General features: G+C 47.6%; 1 protein-coding gene across 1 annotated transcript in view; it reads left to right on the top strand.

Moving 5' to 3' along the window:
• The first annotated feature begins 5,920 nt into the window (after positions 1 to 5,920).
• LOC119434048 (solute carrier family 4 member 11-like) overlaps positions 5,921 to 17,615 on the top strand; it is a 344,870-nt gene continuing 333,175 nt past the window's right edge. The window contains 2 exon segments of the mRNA XM_049659416.1: positions 5,921 to 6,210; positions 7,254 to 7,294. Coding sequence (XP_049515373.1) covers positions 6,033 to 6,210; positions 7,254 to 7,294 — 219 coding nt within the window. The 5' untranslated portion in view covers positions 5,921 to 6,032.

Here is a 17,615-nt window from a genome sequence, read left to right as displayed (position 1 = left end):
GCCTGCTGAAGATTGCACGCAAACGTTATAGAGAAAAATACGTTGAATCTGATGCATTTTTTTGTTTTTTTAGATGTGCAAATTTTATATTACGCGCATCGGAACGACAAAAGTAAGGCAAACATAATTTTTCGCTGGACTTCATGACAAGAAATTGAAGGTTGATTTTTTCTCGTGAACTGCAATACCTGAATGTGTTGAAAGCCACGTGTGGTTCTTCATATTTCTAAATTGACAATCATAGTGGTGTGAAACACGCACAAACTATCTCAACACCAATTGTGCGCCAGCCAAATCAGATGGTTTGCATTAGGCAGCAGACTCCATATGTACAGAGCGAGGAGGCCTAACGTAAGCGTGATGCGACCCATGGACGTTTTCGAAATTTCATGGAGATGGAGCGATATTTATCTCCGGCAGAAAGTCGAAAAATTACGTAATTAGCATTGCTGCCACTAACATTATTGAAGACACTTTTTCTTCTTTGTTTGTTTTTCTCGATGTCGTATATTTCTACATAATGATTCTTACAGGAAATTATAGGACCAGAAAAGATTGCAGTATGCCTAAATGCGACCTTTTGAGAGAGAGAGAGATAAATACCGACACCCTTTTCTTTCCTCTTGAGTCGTGATTATGTCGTTCCTTGCCCATACTCTACATCCTGCGCTTTTCTTTACGTAAGCCCGTTTCACCGACTGATAAAACTGTTATCTTCATTTTTACACGCCTTCGCGTACGTTTGTCGCCAAAATAAGGAGCAAACGACCGGCCGTGGACTCGCAGCCGCGGTAGCAATGCCGGGCCATAGCAGCTCCGTGATGTCAGCGAGGACATTACAGGCGTTTAATCTTATGCAAATAATGATTCGGCCGCAATATAAAGAGCGGCCGTTTCTCCCTACGGCACCCATTGGCTGACAAGACCGAGAGCGCGCGACGATGTCTACGCGCAATTCGCGGATGCCAACGGAGCAGTAAAACAGGAGGCGAAGGCGCTTGGCTTTCCTCCGATTCCGCACCTTTCTTGTGAACTCTATGGCGTCCTGTCACGGTGGTTCAGTGGCCGGGGTTCTGTCGCTAAGCAGGAGGTCGGGATGTCACTACCCGGCCGTGGAAGCTGCCGTTTCGGTGAGAGTAAAATTCACAAACACTCGTAAGCTTAGATTTACGCGCACGTTAAAGAACCCTGGGTGGTAGACTCCGCAAGGCGTTTGGACACTCGGCGTGAGTTTCTGAACCCTGGGTGCACGAAAGGCGCCGAGGGGGAACTGTCCAGCGGAACCGCAAAAAAAAAAGAGAAAAATTGCAAAGCGAATTCTTGAACGGGCCTCGACGCGAATGTCTTTCTGCCCCCGTGTTTTCAAATGATCTTCGACACTCGAAGTTCTTCCTCCACTGCACCGAATTCAGCACAGTGTCGCCCCTTGACTGAGGATGGCGCTACGCTTCTTATGAATTGCCGTGGAAGGTCAGTTAAGCGCAGTGACCACTTCTGTCGAGGGACGGCGCTGCCACTCACTTTCTTGAGAATGTCAAGCCTCTGACAACGAATGTCACGCGCAAAGTCAGAGAGGCTGAGACTAACTACCTCGTGAGTGACGGCAATGGAAAGGAAGCCTTCTATGAGTAACTGCTTAAGAGGGAAAAAATGAAATGAGGACAGAAACAATTTACGATAACTCAAAGGGAAGCTCTTTGCTTTTCGAAACGAGATCAGGATGCCTTAGAACGCGTACTTGTAAAGCGAGGTACAATAAACAATAAGAAGCATGTGCTTGCTGCGGTAAAGCTAGGGAAACGATGGAGCATGTTCCATAAGAATGTGGAGAAATCTGCTCCGCAGTCGATTTAGGAACCTCTGGCCTCCTTGAAGCTCTTGAGTTGAGCGAGAGCAGGGGTAAAGTAAACATGTCTACAAGAGATATTAGTGCACATATCTACATAGGTAGGACATTAGGCAATAAAACGACGAGCTTGGTGGTGCAACCCACCGCCATGCTCCAAAGGAGGCGCTCCTAGCATCTATCCATCCATCCATCCATCCGTCCCTCCACTCAGTCGAAGTGGAGTGTTGTTGGCTGGAGGAACGTTCTATAGAATGCGGGGGAAAACCGCATTCTAGAACGTTGCGCATCCGACTCCAGGGAGTGAACAGGGACGTGAACAGCCGGAAGCGTCACGTGTTGTGTTTCTCACTCGCTTACAAAGCAGTGGCGACTGGATTACCGCTTCCTGTTCTTTCAGAACATACCACTGCACATGTAGTCAGCGCAAAAGAAAATACGAACTGAGCGACCTCAAAAAAAAAAAAAAAAAGCTGTGTATTTCCGTATCTGGGCCTTCACCCTTCTTCCGTAACCTGGACATTCAGCCTAGTTTGAATTTTATTTTATTTCCAACTGGTTAGAGAAGACAGGGAAAGAAAGCTGCAAATACCGCTTGAAAAATACACTGCCCCCTACGGTTACAAGTCAAATCCCTTATTTCCGTATTCCCTATAAATCCCTATAAATTCATTTATCTTGTTGGAGTCACTTCCTAAGTCCTAATTAATGTCCAACCAGACAAGCAATTCTGTCGAAACGTTTATCTTCAAGACAATTAAGGCAGCAAGGAGATGCCGCGTAGTTTATAGGAAAGGGGGGGAAAATACACAAATTTGCAAAATACTAGAGAGAAACAACATACTCCGCACTTGCTAGCGCAAAAAGAAAAGTTACAACATTTACAGTTTCACGCAATTTCACATAATACACAGCTGAAGACCGGATAAAAAATTGGTGACCTCATAAAACAACAGTGCTTGTTTCGAGAAACAAACAAGCAACCTATGCAATAATGTACGAAAGCCGTAAGCTAAACTGATGCATATTTATTGATGGTAGAAGCCGTAATTACTAAGCATATGTCAGTTTTGTTGGCGTAGTTGTGAAATTTCCGAAGGCATAAGTTTCCATATGCCTTTAAATTAACTCCCGATTCTACCAGCCGCAGTGGCTCAGTGCTTATGACGTTGCGCTGCTGAGCCCGACGTCACGGGTTCGATCCCGGCTGCAGCGGTCGCAATGTGACGGGGGCGGACTGCGAAAAACGGTAGCCCCCCTAATCTTTGACTTAGGCGTATCTTAGTGGAACTCTCGCCTCCGGGCGTTGGTGATCTGTGCATAGGTGTGCGGTAATCAGTGATTTCGAATTATCCCAGACACCTCAGTACTCAGCTAGTAATAAACTTACGCTCTCATATTATATCTACGATGAAACCCATGAATTTCGTACTCTACCACCTTTTTTTCTGATTTATTTTGAATTTCGTCTCAGTTAATTAATTCTAATTAATCCCGACACTTCAGTAACTAAACTTGCAACTAAGCTTATCCTCTGATAGCATATATATATATATATATATATATATATATATATAATAACAGCCATGAATTTTGTACTGTTGTATTTTTCTTCTTTTTTTCCCAATTTCGTAATCGGTTTGAGAAAACCGATTACGAAACATGTTCCGGGAGGTGAACCGAAAGTGCTGCGCAAGAAACAAGAGTGTCACTCGATGCTCGTGCCACTAAAAATGCTTGTACACCGTGCCTCGGCTACGGGTTAAATAACCTCGTGTGGTCTCAACTAATCCAGCGCCCCAGACTACGGCGTCCCCTGTAACCCAGTGCGCAGTTTCGGTATACGTTATGCTGCTCAAGCATTGGACGTTGAGCCCGAACAAATTCATGCAGTCGCGCGGGTTTTCACAATTGAAAATAATGTACGCGCGTCGCGACGCGCGCTGTTCTGACTCAAGGACAAGCGAAGACATGCACCCAAAGCAGCCACGGGGTTACGGTACTGCTTCGCCGCGTGCGATAAAAACTGAGGAAGAGAGCAAGGGAGGAGAGCGTAAGCAGGCGTAAGTCGCTCGGCCCAAATCCCAGCGCGCTACACAGGCTACACATGTTCCGCGTGGTGGCGACTGACACATGCGCGATCCCCATAGAGAAAGAAATTCAACAAGAGGGGACACTCGGCAAAAACTGGCAACAGGAAACACGTCACCATACGTCACGCTATACTTTTGACACCGAACGTTAGCTGCCGCGAGCATCGAAAAAAAAAAGAAAGTGAACTTAAGTTAACAGGCACTCATTTATTTTTTTAATTCTTTGCCGCGAAAACTAAAACGTTTTGCGTATAAATGAACTTAAGCTTTGCGACTTATTTTCCTTGCCTTACCTAGCCACAGGTCAATGACGCGCCAGATACATGCATCATCCGCCAGACACTCCCCCGAAGCCAGCGAGGATGGCTGCGCGCGCGTTTGAGCGCTCGCGCGCGGCGACCCGTCTGTCTCCTTTTTTTTTCTTTTTTAAACGTAACCTGGTTCATTGGGCTCTCGGCGTATTCTTGCGTTCCTTCTGCACTGGGACAAGACACCACTGCACTATTGGACTACGGCAAGGTGAGAAATCTTGTTTCACAGTCTACGACGCAATTAGGCTTACGGCACGGGACCGAGACTAAAGACGCATTTAGAGAAAAACAGCTCGGCCATCCTGGCGCAGTTAATTTGAGTAAATGAATCGTGCTGAGACATGTTTCCGACGCTTCCTAGGGGACTATTGTAACTTATTTCGGTTTTTGAGCCACACTGGCCGCACAGGGCGCCGTGTCGCAGTTAGCGAGAACTTAGCCGTGGTGTTTAGTCTAGTGCATCTTGCTAGGAGAAGTTTGTGCCGCTTTCTCTGACGCCAGACATTACTGAAAAGTAATTTCGTTACTTTCTGGGGTACTTTTGAGGCACGCTGGCCGCACAGCGCGCTGTGACGCAGTTAGCGATAAGCAGCTCGGCTGTGGTGATAAAGTTAGTTTGGCGTGTAATAAATCTTAGAGGGACAAGTCTGTGACGTTTTTTGTGGCTCCGCAACAACATATACCTTCTTTCGGTACTCACGCCTGTTGAAAACGCGATGGGCGATTGCCAAGAGTGATAAGATGCATGGGGTGTGCTGCTGGCGCCGGCAGAACGCGCGAACGATGAACATATCAGAAACTTGTAATTCGAAAATTACGTCTTCTAAAGGACTGAAAAAAGGCATTGCACCCACGCATTTGTCTTGAGTGCCTGTTGCGTCCGTCTCTGTGTATGTCGCGTACCGTCGCGTCGCCCGAGGCCAAGTTTTGGAAACGCGAAGTCGCTCGTGTATTTGTGCTGCCTAAGTGCAGGAAATAATACCCGGAAATTGGGGAATGCTTGGAAATCAGATGTTTTCATATATGTTTGGGATGAGTCGGGTATTTTCTACGCCATGTATGTAAAAGCGAATTGCTTTTGTTTGTAATGCCGCCCATTCACCGCTTTCGCACGTTTCGCCTCGCAGTATTCCTATGTCTAAATACCAAAATGACTCATGCTTGTAACATGCTGTTACGAGCTTGCAAATGTAACATGCTTGTAATTTACTTTTTTTTCAGCTGGTACCGTCCGGTGGAGCTTCATACAGGAACTACTGCCTTACCTGCTGGTGTCACAACGTTGGATGAACGCACAAAAAGCGCGGAACGAGCTTTTATATAGAGTAAAATAAATATTTCCTCATTGCACAAAAGGTCTTGCGTCTATACTTTGTGAAATTGCACGTGGCACAGATTCGATGGGACTTTACGAGATCGTTCGCAATCATTTTTACTAAATAATAAGCCGATTCTGCACGAAGAGCAAAAAAAAAAAAAAGGGAAAGAAAAAGGGGGGGGGGGGGGGGCGCAGCCGGCGTGCTAGCTTGCGTTCAAAATACGCGCGCCCAAAACCGAAACCGGAAGTGATGTAAGTGATCGACACCGACCGCTTGGCACGCTGCAGTCAATTCGGCCGCTGGGCCCTATGGGAGTGTCCCCTCTTGTTGAATTCCTTTCTCTATGCGATCCCTGTCGGCTCAACGCCACCGGAGCTGTTCGGCAGCAGTCAGTGCTCGCCGCCGTGTCTACGATACTCGTGACGAGTGGCACCGCATAGTACAACTTGCCGACTTAGGCGTGATGAGCATCCGCGGTCTTCACTGGTCCTTCGGAGAGCCACCAGCATCCCCAGCCGATGCGTCTCGGGGCAGTGTGGTGACCTGTGGCCTCGGTGCGGTCTCTCCGGTTTCCGAGATGGAGCCCGTGAGAAGCGAGTACCGATGGTGTTACCGAGACGACCGATGGCACCTAGAAAACGGTGGGTTCTAATCTCGACGTCACCGCCCTTGCTTCCTCACTGCGTCTTTTAAGAGCCGCAACATTCGAGCGAGTGTCGCAAATACATACACTTCATGCTCTTCGGTGAGCCACGTTTTTTTTTTTTTTTTCGTTTTTTTTTTCGAAACAGACTTAGCTTGAGTCTATTGGAGCGCCGCGGTCTGGGTTCAGTGGTGTCGAATTGAAATCATTGTCCGCAGACGGGTATGCATGTAGCCGCCGTTGGTGGAAAGACGAAGGGGCTGGTGACAGTCCATCAAGTCTTGGCGATTTCTAGGGAATGTGGCGGTCATTGCGGTGCATCGGTTTGGATCGTCAAGAGCCAGTTTCGGTTCATTCATTCATTCATTCATTCATTCATTCATTCATTCATTCATTCATTCATTCATTCATTCGCTTTAACGTATATTTCAAATTGACACTGGGTCTTTAAGGGACGCCATTTTGCGGGCTTCGGATTAACTTCGACCACCTCGGTTTCGTTAACGTGCACCTGAATTTATGTACACGAGCGTTTTTCAATCCACCCCATCGGATTTTCTTATGCGTTAGCATTAGGATCGTCAAATCGTGAATAATTTCATGTGTGTAAAGCGTGGGCAAGTAGGTCACGTGGTACACGTACATACATGTAGGATGTTTTTTAGCTGTACCAAATGTACCATCACAAGCGCTTGTTGTTGTCTACGCCTCCCTCTGTTCTTGTTTGTGCGCGCATGACCGTGTTCGGCCATGCAAAGCCAACTCGCCCAAAAGTCGGTGCTCTTGAGTTAATTACGGCGCAGGCTGAATTAAGATAGAGTTGATAACGGTACTCGAATCCACGATCATTGGTGGGAGTCGAACACAGGCCCGTTGGTGTTAATTAAGGCGAAGCTAAGTAAGGCACAGTTAATTACGATAGAAATAATTCAGGCACTCGAACCCTCGACCTTTGGTGGTCGCGATGCTTTCGTACTCATCCAGGTAGGGATAACTAAGTACCCCTTGAATTTTTTTTAATGACTGCGTTATTCATTTCAGGTGACGGTGGCGAGGTGTCCCTGCTGTCATCAAAGTTGGAGGTGGGTGCGCGTCGAAATACCTTTAATCGCTTGAGGCGGAAAGATGCGTGAACTGCTCGGGAGCGGTAAAAGCGGACTCGCTTTCTGGGGAGGGCTAATGCGCAGGTTCACATATACTTACATGACTGCATTACGGGGTCCATTATATGCATGCGCGTGTACCTCATATATGAGCGATGTATTTGTAATGGCCCAGTTAACGGCAGCGTTTTTTTTTTTTTTTTTTGAGCGGAGGAGATAAGCTGATAAGTTATCGGCGTTCGGAAGGTGAGCAAACATGATTCCGCCAAAGAGAGGAAGAAAATGTACAGTCAACCACAAAAGTTTGCGGACCACGCGAGCGCGTGGCCAAGAGCCTCTTCGCGACACTTCCGCTACGTCACCAGCGATCGACAGCAGCGCTACGTTGAAGACGCATCCCTCCTTAAATCTATGGCCTGTCTATTTTCGCACTGTGCGCAAATATTTTCTACCTATCTCTTTCAACGTGACGCGCTCTTTGTTAGCCAGGGCTACTTGCTTATATTTTGAGAGCAGAATATCAGTACAAGTAATCAGACAGCGTATTCATCGGCTGTTATCAGTTCTATTTTCGCGTAGCCACGCTGTTTTTTTTTTTCGTGAGTGTGTGAGTGAGCGGTGAGGCAGCCATGGGACACAGAGGCTTAGTCAGTAGGCAAAATTTTTCCGTTCCTCCCCCATCGCTAAGTGACAGTAGCGGCCGGGATTTGATCGCCTGCGCCCAGGTTTTGCTGCGCAAAGCCCGAACCACCGCGCTGCTATAGTGGTTACATTTAGAAAAATAAGAAATAATCGGGTGCGATGACTCTTTTTATAACCGTTTGCGACACGGCGTCCTCGTTTGGGGACTCGAACTTCGGAGGCGCGTCCCACGCCACGTGTTTCTTCAAATGACCTAAAACTCAGTGTGCACATTCGTGTCCGCTTCCTGATGGGACAACTAGCGGTCAGTTAACTTCATTGTCCTGCGTATTGCTGCAGATGATCGCTTTGCTGGAGACACTACCATGTTAGACAATCGTTCGACGTGCCGCGTTCCAAGACCAACGTCAAGAGTATTTTTTTTCTCCGGTCGACACGAATACAACCGAAAAAGCAAGTGTGCATGCGTTTCGGGCCTAATAGTTAATTCTTTTTATGCAAGCATTGAAGCTGACGGATTTCAGAATAATTAGATAATGAGTTATACGCTAATTAATTTTTTTTACTGAAACTCGCACAAAACAGCACATTGCTTCGTCTTCTTTCTTGGAATGTAATAGTGAGCGTCTTGAAATGATGCCATGCGCATTTGACGCATTTGCAGACAGTGCATCATAATTCGTGTCTGAAGGGGATGAATTTATTCACAAGACATTTACAGAAGTGTCATGAAACATAGGTCTCTCAATGATCTAGTAGGAAGTGAAATGTCCGCCGTTTTCTAGCACCTTATTGATGCGTGTGGGCATCGACTCGTACAAAGATTCAGTAATCTCCGGTCGACCGCGCAGGCTTTCCCATTCTTGTGCGATCGCTTGCCACAGCGTATCGGCCGTGCGGCCGCGGTTGGCTCGTGTGGACAGCCGTTTCTTCAACATGCCCCAGACATTTTCTATGGGATTCAAGTCGGCGCCACATGGAGGCCACTCAAGCTGGCAAACAGCATGTTCTTCTAGCAATGACTGGACGATACGTGCTTTATGGATCGGGCTGCGGTCGTGTTGAAAAAAATAGCAGCCGTCGCTGAAGGGACCGTCCAGCGCATACGGAACGAGGTGTCTAGTGATGACGTCGCAGTACCGTGACGCAGTGAAGGGCCCTTCCAGACGCACAAGGGGACCAAGGCCATCTTTGCTGATTGCTCCCCACACGCTCACGGAACACCGTCCACTGGATAGAACACTCTGTGTGTAATTAGGCAGATATCTGCAAGAAATAGCATACAATTGGGTTCCAGCGGCGCGTCTAAAAATGTTGTGATTCCTCTTGCGTATGAACTTTATAATGCTGTTATAGAGTTGCAATAGAAAACGTGCAAACATCATTAGATAGTACTGAAAGACCCACTGGCAGCTTTTAATTAGCTTCAGAGTAAGTAGTACTATGAAACAATCGATAATGTTTTCAACATATTACCACTACAGAAAAATCTCGTAATGTCCAAAAGCTCATTTTACCTGAAACATGTTGTGATGCAGAATTAGCTTCGTGAATTAACTGCCAATACACTGTAAACACACCTGCAGTTTAGTGGACGCCAAACCCGCTTCCGTTGGTCCCAGCGCGTGGAAAAAGTTGACTCGTCGCTAAAGATGACATCGCCCCATTTCTCTGTTGTCCAATCTTTCATTGCTGTAGCGAACATGAGTCGTTCTTGTAGCTGGCTGTCTGAGAGGCAGGGCTTCTGTGCTGCTACGAAAGACTGCAGGCCAAGCTCACTCAGCCTTCTTCTTACAGTCTCAGACGATACCGTGAGCGAGAGCGCTTCTCGGATATCCTCTGCACTTTGAAAAGGATCAGCCACGATGGCGGCCGTAATCAGGTGGTCCAATGGAAATTGAACCTGGCAACGTTTAACACGCGCACCCTATCGAGTGAGGCTAGCTTAGTAGGGCTCATCGCAGGAAGAGACCTTCGTCCTGCAGTGGACATAAATAAAGGCTGATGATGATGATGATATTAGCACCGGTAGAATGCAATGATTGTAGACTTTTCTTTTCAACGACAGTGGTAATCTCCCAGTCGGGATTTGTTAATGCCTGCCGTATGCACTCCAGCCCAATTTTATTCTTCTATAAATTTTTCTCTTGATCAGTGTCCCGAGATAAACGTACTCCTTTACAGACTCTAGAGGCTGACTGGCGATCCTGAATTCTTGTTCCCTTGCCAGGCTATTGAACATTATCTTTGTCTTCGGCATAATAATCTTCAACATCACTCTTACACTCTCTTGGATAAGGTCCCCAATCATTTGCTGTAATTCGTCCCCATTGTTGCTGAATAGGACAATGTCATCTGCAAGCCGAAGGTTGCTGAGATATTCGCCGTTGATTCTCACTCCTAAGCCTTCCCAGTCTAAGAGCTTGAATACTTCTTCTAAGCATGCAGTGAATAGCATTGGAGAGATTGAGTCTCCTTGCCTGACCCCTTTCTTGATAGGTAACTTTCTACTTTTCTTGCAGAGAATCAAGGTTGCTGTGCAATCCTTGTGGATATTTGTCAATATATTCACGTATGCATCCTGTACTCCTTAGTTACGTAATGCCTCTATGACTGCTGGTATCTCTACTGAATCAAATGCTTTTTTCAAACTCTATGAAAGCCATATAGACATTGATTGTACTCCGCAGATTTCTCTATTACCTGGTTGATGACGTGGATATCACCCATCGTAGAATATGCTTTCCTGAAGCCAGCCTGTTCTCTGGGTTGGCTGAAGTCAAGTGTTGCCCTGATTCTATTTGAAATTACCTTGGTGAATATTTTATACAATACTGAGAGCAAGCTAATGGGTCTATAATTCTTAGATTCTTTAACGTCTCCCTTCTTATGGATGAATATATTGTTGCCGTTTTTCCAGCTTTCTGGTAGACTTGAAGTCGTGAGGCATTGCGTATAAAGGGCCGCAAGCATTTCAAGTATGATATCTCCTCCATCCTTGATAAAATCGACTGTTATTCCATCCTCTCCAACAGCTTTTCTCCTGGTCATGTCTTTCAATGCCCTTCTAACTTCATCGCTTGTTACAGAATGGGCCTATGCATCCTGTTCATCACTACTTCGAATGAAAGTACCTTAGCTGCTCTCGGCACTGTATAGAAAAAGTTGTGGAATTCTTCCGCAACTTTTACTATGTCATCAAAATTGCTGATGATATTACCCTGCTTATATTTCAGTGCATACATTTTGCCTTGTCCTTTGCCTACTTTTTTCCTCACTGGTTTCATGCTGCGTCCATATTTTCCTGCTTCCTCAATCTTTCTCACGTTATAATTTCGGATCGCCCTTACTTTCTTCTTGTTGATCAGTTTCGACAGTTCAGCGAATTCTGTCTGACCTCTCGAGTTCGACACTTTCGTGTTTTGCTGTTTCTTTATTAGGTCCTTTGTTCTTTGGAAGAGGTTACCTACTGGTTGCCTTGGTGCCTTATCTCCCACTTCAATCGCTACTTCTGAGATCAACCTAGTTACGGTTTCATTCACTACCTCCATGTTGTCTTTATCTTCCTATTCTAAAGCTGAATATTTGTTTGCGAGCACCCGCTTGAATTGGTCTGTTTTTACCCTTACGGCGTCTAGGTTGGCCTGTTTCTCCATGACTAACTTTATTCTTTCTCTCTTCAAATTGAGAGAAATCCTAGACCTCACTAATCTATGGTTACTGCACTTTAGCATCCTTACACTTCTACATCCTGCACTATGCTGGGATCGGCGGAGAGTAAAAAATCCATTTCATTCCTTGTTTTTCAATTAGGGATTTTCCAGGTCCACTTCCTGTTGCTGCGCTTCCTGAAGAAGGTATTCATTATTCGGAGCCTATTCCTTTCCGCGAATTCTACCAACATCTCTCCTCTAGTTTTCCTAGAATCAATGCCGTAGTTGCCAACTGCTTGCTCGCCAGCCTTACTTTCCCCTACTTTTGCATTGAAGTCGCCTATGACTACAGTATACTGCGTTTGCACATTTCTCATCGCAAATTCAACATCTTCTTAAAGCTATTCGATTTGTCCACCATCCTGGCTGCGGGTTCTGTCATAGGCCTCTGCTACCTTTATTTTACACCTCCTATTCAGCCTTAATTCGACGACTGCTACCTTTTCATTAATGCTGTAGAATTCGTCAAGGTTTCCGGCTATATCCTTATAGATTAGAAATCCTACCCCATATTCTCTCTTACCTGTATTATCTCTGTAGCAGAGAACGTGGAAGTTAGTCAGCACTGTATAAGTGTCCCCAGTTCTTCTAACCTCACTAAGGCCAATAATATCCCAGGTAATACCTGATAAATCTTCAAATAGCCCTGTTACACTAGCCTCACTCGATAGGGGGCGAGTGTTGGACGTTGCCAGGTTGAGTACAAGTGACGGCCTGTCCGGATCCAGATATTCTTAGCACCCTCTGCCGCGTAGCAGGTCTGACCGCCGCCTTGGTCAGGTGCTCCGCAGCTTCTGGAGACTGAGGACAATGGGTAAATTGTAGGAGTCGTTAGGGAGGTAGCGGCCGAATACTGCACCAGGGAGGCCAATTCCTGTTCTGGTGATGGAGTGAAAAACATATGGGGCAGAAACTTGCAGGTTAACAAAGAGAGAGAGAGAGAGAGGTTTATTTGACGAAAGGCAGAGAGGTCGCCTTGAGCGTTAGTTTGCTCTGGCCTGCTACTCTACACTGGGGAAGGGGGGAGGGGATAAAAAGAGCGATGAATGATGATGATAAGATTAGGAGGTGCGTATGTACATGTCCATCCCGTTGAGGTCATACTATAGCCGTGCATGGAGTCCAGTGGCTTGAAGGAAGGCTACCGTCGCTTCGATGACCACAGCTGCGCTGTTGGCGTCAGGCCAAGGACCTAAGACAATCTCGTCAGACATTGGCCGTTTAGTTACTCGCTGAATAATGGAAATGAGGCTCTGCCGTTCTCGCGCGTACGTTGGTCACTCGAGAACAAGTTAAGGACCGCACAATGAGCGAGGCCTTACCTTAAGAGACAGGAATAGAGCGGTGTGGATCAGAGAACAAGCGGGGATAGCCGATATTCTAGTTGACATTAGGTGGGAAAAAATGGAGCTTGGCAGGCCATGTAATGCGTAGAATGGATAACTGGTGGACAATTAGAGTTACAGAATGGATACCAAGAGAATGGAAGCGCAGTCGAGGACGGCAGAAAACTAGGTGGGGTGATGAAGTTAGGAAATTTGCAGGCGCAAGCTGGAATCAGCTAGCGCAAGACAGAGGTAATTCGAGATCACACGGAGAGGCCTTCGTCCTGCAGTGAACATAAGTTTAGGCTGATAACGATGATGATGATGGCACTACTGATGTCGTTACGCTGTAGGGTCAGGCGACGTGTGAGGCATCGAATTCCCCCACTATCGCTAGGCTCCATTGGTGCCAATTTTTGTTTTGATCTGCCGTATGATTCTATCGTTACTTGTTAGCTTTTCCTTGGGTGGGCTGTAAACGTTCAGAATGAAGAGGCTGGGTGAGTCCCGCTTTGGTGGAATAATTTCCATGAGGTTGAGGAGATTATTGTATTGTATGCGGAGGTATATGGTTGAGCAGGACGCAACATGTTTGAGGAGTTACAAGATCATTTCTCTTGAGGATCGCTGCTCACGCGTCATCGTTTCTGACGTGCGTTATGACGGCACTCAATATTTGTAAATGTCTCGGTTTCCTGCAGCCGAATTTTGTGCGGGGGATGACGTATTGTTGCAGTGTGCCTTTTTTTTTAGATGCGAGGCTTCTGCATTTCCGCTACCATGTCGTGTGGAAGGTGGTTGGTTTTGACCGTTGTCTCTCATTAGGTTTCAACGTGTTCATCCCATTGGCCTACGTGATCCTTGAGGATTGCTTTGCGAGGCCCAGGATGCCATAAGCCTCGTATCAATTCTAACGAAGCCGGGGAAAAAGACACCTTCGCGAAGATAGCATAGAAGTAAAATACAATGCAGGCTATACTTTGCTATCCAAACATTACGGCGGCAACAGAATTCTTTGAATCTCGATGGGAAAGTTGCCTGCGCACAAAAAAACGTTGTCACGCGTTCTCATGCGCTGAATGAAAACTAGGTTGTGTCTTTCGAAATTTCGCACAAGCAAAGGGTTGAAATATAGCCAGAATACATCTTCTTCCCTCTTTCTTGTCGACGCAGGGTGGCATCAAGCCGCAGAGATGTCTTCCAGATGCGTTAAATTATTTTTGGCTCGAATCTATCAAAACATACTGCCTTCAATACTGTCCATAATTTAAACACACACATAAATTATAATCATCATCATAATTATATATCTCCCCCCCCCCCCCAGTTACCTTTGTCATTTTGAAAGTACCATCGTCATCATCAGGGCCGGCGCGTGGTCAGCTGAGGCTGAAGAAGAAGACCAGCGATCGTGTTGGTAGGCGGCATCGAACAGAGAAACAACGCTCCACCCTGCAGTGTGCCGCACAGCCATGCCGCCTCGCAGGCCCTCCTCGAAGTATGGCTCGTCATCTAGGAGGATGTCTACCGGAAGCAGGCGGGCTTCGCGGTCGACTTCTAGCAGCAGCAGCAGCTCGTCCCGCAAGTCGCAGCGCAGTCTCCCCGGCTCCACCGCCGAGCCTCCGGTGGTCGAAAAATCCGCAGCAGACGCCGCGACAACAGTTGACGCAGCCACATCAGAACCAGCGCCGCGGCCCGGTGAGTGCCGGCTACCACCCAATACTTTCCCACCTTCCTCCTCCTCCAGACGCACCCGCGAATGCGTTTACGGCCCTCACTTGTGTTTTAAAGCGAATATATAACTATGTAACTGTAACTCTGTTTCAGTAGTAATTCCTTGCAACAGAGCCTTTGCTTTGCGACCGGCGAGCGTGGATTCTGGCGCAGCGACATGTAGTGCCATACTGCGGAACACGTTGCCCGACTAAATGGCCTTGACAAGTGGTCTAGTCGGCGTGTGTTTGCCTGGAAGCTTCTCTGCAGGTCCCAGGTGGTCTATTGCACGGTTTTGCTTCGATTTTTATTAAAGTATTTGTTGAGGCTCTGTGATACTGGAAATAAGGTTATCCACGTGTTCGAATGAACAAAAAAAATTGTCGCAGTTTCACCCGAAAGGCGCAGCATCAATTGCGATAGCAAATTAGTAGAGAGCTATACGGAGTAAGGATAGTAGTTTTATCAGCTGTATAAACTTGGAAATGCAGCAGCACCAGCAACACACAGAACTGCAGTCGACGCGCCGTCGGCGTTTTGCCCGCGTTCGCACCGAACGCGCGCGGCGTTGGTGAATAACCTGGCGAATAACCTCGGCACGCAGCTTGTTTTTCCCTCTAAGTAATCAATAAGAGGAACCAGTTCTGCGTCCTCGCGTTGCAGGCGTGACACGGCGACAGCGTCTACCATGCCTAGAAAAGCCGCGTCGTCATCGTCGTGCAATGCAGTCTCAACAGGCGACCGAGACAGGCAGTCGGCGTCGGCGTGCCGCTTCCCCGATTTGTAGACAACAGTGAAGTCGAACTCCTGGAGCCGAAGGCTCCATCGTGCTAGCCGACCAGCTGGATCTTTTAAATTAGTCAGCCAGCAAAGTGCATGGTGATCACTGACGACGGTGAAACAGCGACCGTATAGATATGGGCGAAATTTGAGGATGGCCCAGACTACCGCGAGGCACTCTTTTTCTGTAGTGGAGTAGTTAGTCTCCGTTCTGGATAGGGTCCTGCTGGCGTACGCAAGCACTCTCTCGGTGCCGTCCTGCAGCTGAAGAAGCACTGCGCCAAGGCCGACATTGCTAGCATCGGTATGAAGAATCGTCGGGGCGTCTTCGTCAAAGTGTGCGAGCACAGGAGGCGTCTGCAGCCGCTGCCGTAGCTCGTCAAATGCCTGTTGCTGCTCTTCGCCCCACACGAAGGGGACATCTTCGCGGGTGAGATGTGTTGATGGACACGCGATGCGCGAAAAGTCCGCAATAAACCGTCGGTAGTAGGCGCAAAGGCCCAGAAAACGTCGCACGGCCTTTTTATCAGATGGCGTCGGGAAATTAGCGACGGCAGCGATTTTATCAGGGTCAGGTCGAACACCTTCATGACTAACCACGTGACCGAGGAATTGAAGTTGCTCAAAACCAAAATGGCACTTTTCCGGTTTCAAAGTTAGGCCTGCTGAGCGTATTGCCTCAAAGACCGTCTTCAGTCTCCGTAAGTGTTCGTCGAACGTGGCGGAGAAAACAATCACGTCGTCGAGGTACACTAGGCAGGTTTGCCATTTGAGGCCAGAGAGTACCGTGTCCATGAGTCGTTGAAACGTTGCTGGCGCAGAACACAAACCGAAGGGAAGCACCTTAAATTCATAAAGTCCATCGGGTGTCACAAAAGCGGTCTTTTCACGGTCTCTCTCATCAACTTCGATTTGCCAGTAGCCACTTTTCAAGTCCATCGACGAAAAGTAACGTGCATTTCGTAGCCGGTCCAGTGAATCATCGATACGCGGTAGCGGATAAACGTCTTTCTTTGTGATCTGGTTCAGTTTTCGATAGTCGACGCAGAAGCGCAGACTACCGTCCTTCTTTTTCACCAACACGACAGGCGATGCCCACGGACTCTTAGATGGCCGAATAACTCCGTCCTCAAGCATCGTCTTCACTTGTTTTATTGCGATAGCAATTATATGGACACTCAAAAGCAGATTTCTGCCGTCGGCGTCGCCGTCGCCGTCGCCGTCGCCGTCGCCGTGAGGTTCCGTATGACGTCAATGGAGATGAAATCGTGGCCGCGCGCCGCCGAACGCTGTATGTGCGAGTGAAAGGGCGCGAGGGACGCGCTCTTTCACGGGGAGTGAACGCACGGCGGAGAACAAACGCGCGTTCTGCGCCGTGCTTCCTTAAGGGCTGCAGAAGTAGGCGTCTCTTTCCTCCTTTACAATCACCATATATGTAGAGCAAACGCGCCTTCTTCAGACGCGCGAGAGGCCGTGGGGGAGGGGGAAGGAAGGGACGCGACGTTTAGCTGCGGCACCAAGTGCCTATTTATATGAGAGGCTCCAGCAACAGTCACCAACGCCGCACGCATTTTGAGCTAACGCGGGCAAAACGCCGATGGCGTCGACAACAGTTCTGCGTGTTGTTGCTACAAAAGCCGCTCACCTTACTTCGTATGACATTGCTGTGTTGCTATCGCATTCATTGCTTCGCCCTTAGGGCGAAACTGTGACATTTTTTTTGGATTGCCTCCCGCTCTTTTGGTGCTACACGATAAGGATTCTGCCAGATGGGTCTTGCGTCGTCTTCGGTAATAATACGGTGCTTGGTGAGCGGCGTCTGGCTAACTCTTGACGTTGATGCGAAGCAGCTTTTGAACTCATTGATGAGCTCAAGAAGGCTGGTGCGTTCGATGGGCGATAAAGTTCGACTGACATCAACCACAGGTGCAGGCATAGGCGCGGTGGACGCCGCGTGCTGCACTGAGAGGCAGTCTTGTATTGGGGCAATTTCGTCGAAGTAAGCAACAGCAGTGCCTTTAACAATCTGTCGACGTTCCCTGCTAAAATTCGTCAGCAGGAGTTCAGCATGTCCGTCGAGTACATTAATGACGGCCCTGGCGACGGAAACGCCCTGACTCAGTACTA

Source organism: Dermacentor silvarum, chromosome 11 (assembly GCF_013339745.2).
Source record: "Dermacentor silvarum isolate Dsil-2018 chromosome 11, BIME_Dsil_1.4, whole genome shotgun sequence".
Taxonomy (NCBI): Eukaryota; Metazoa; Arthropoda; class Arachnida; order Ixodida; family Ixodidae; genus Dermacentor; species Dermacentor silvarum.
The sequence above is the reverse complement of the archived record's forward strand: the minus strand, read 5'-3'. Positions and strand labels throughout refer to the sequence as shown.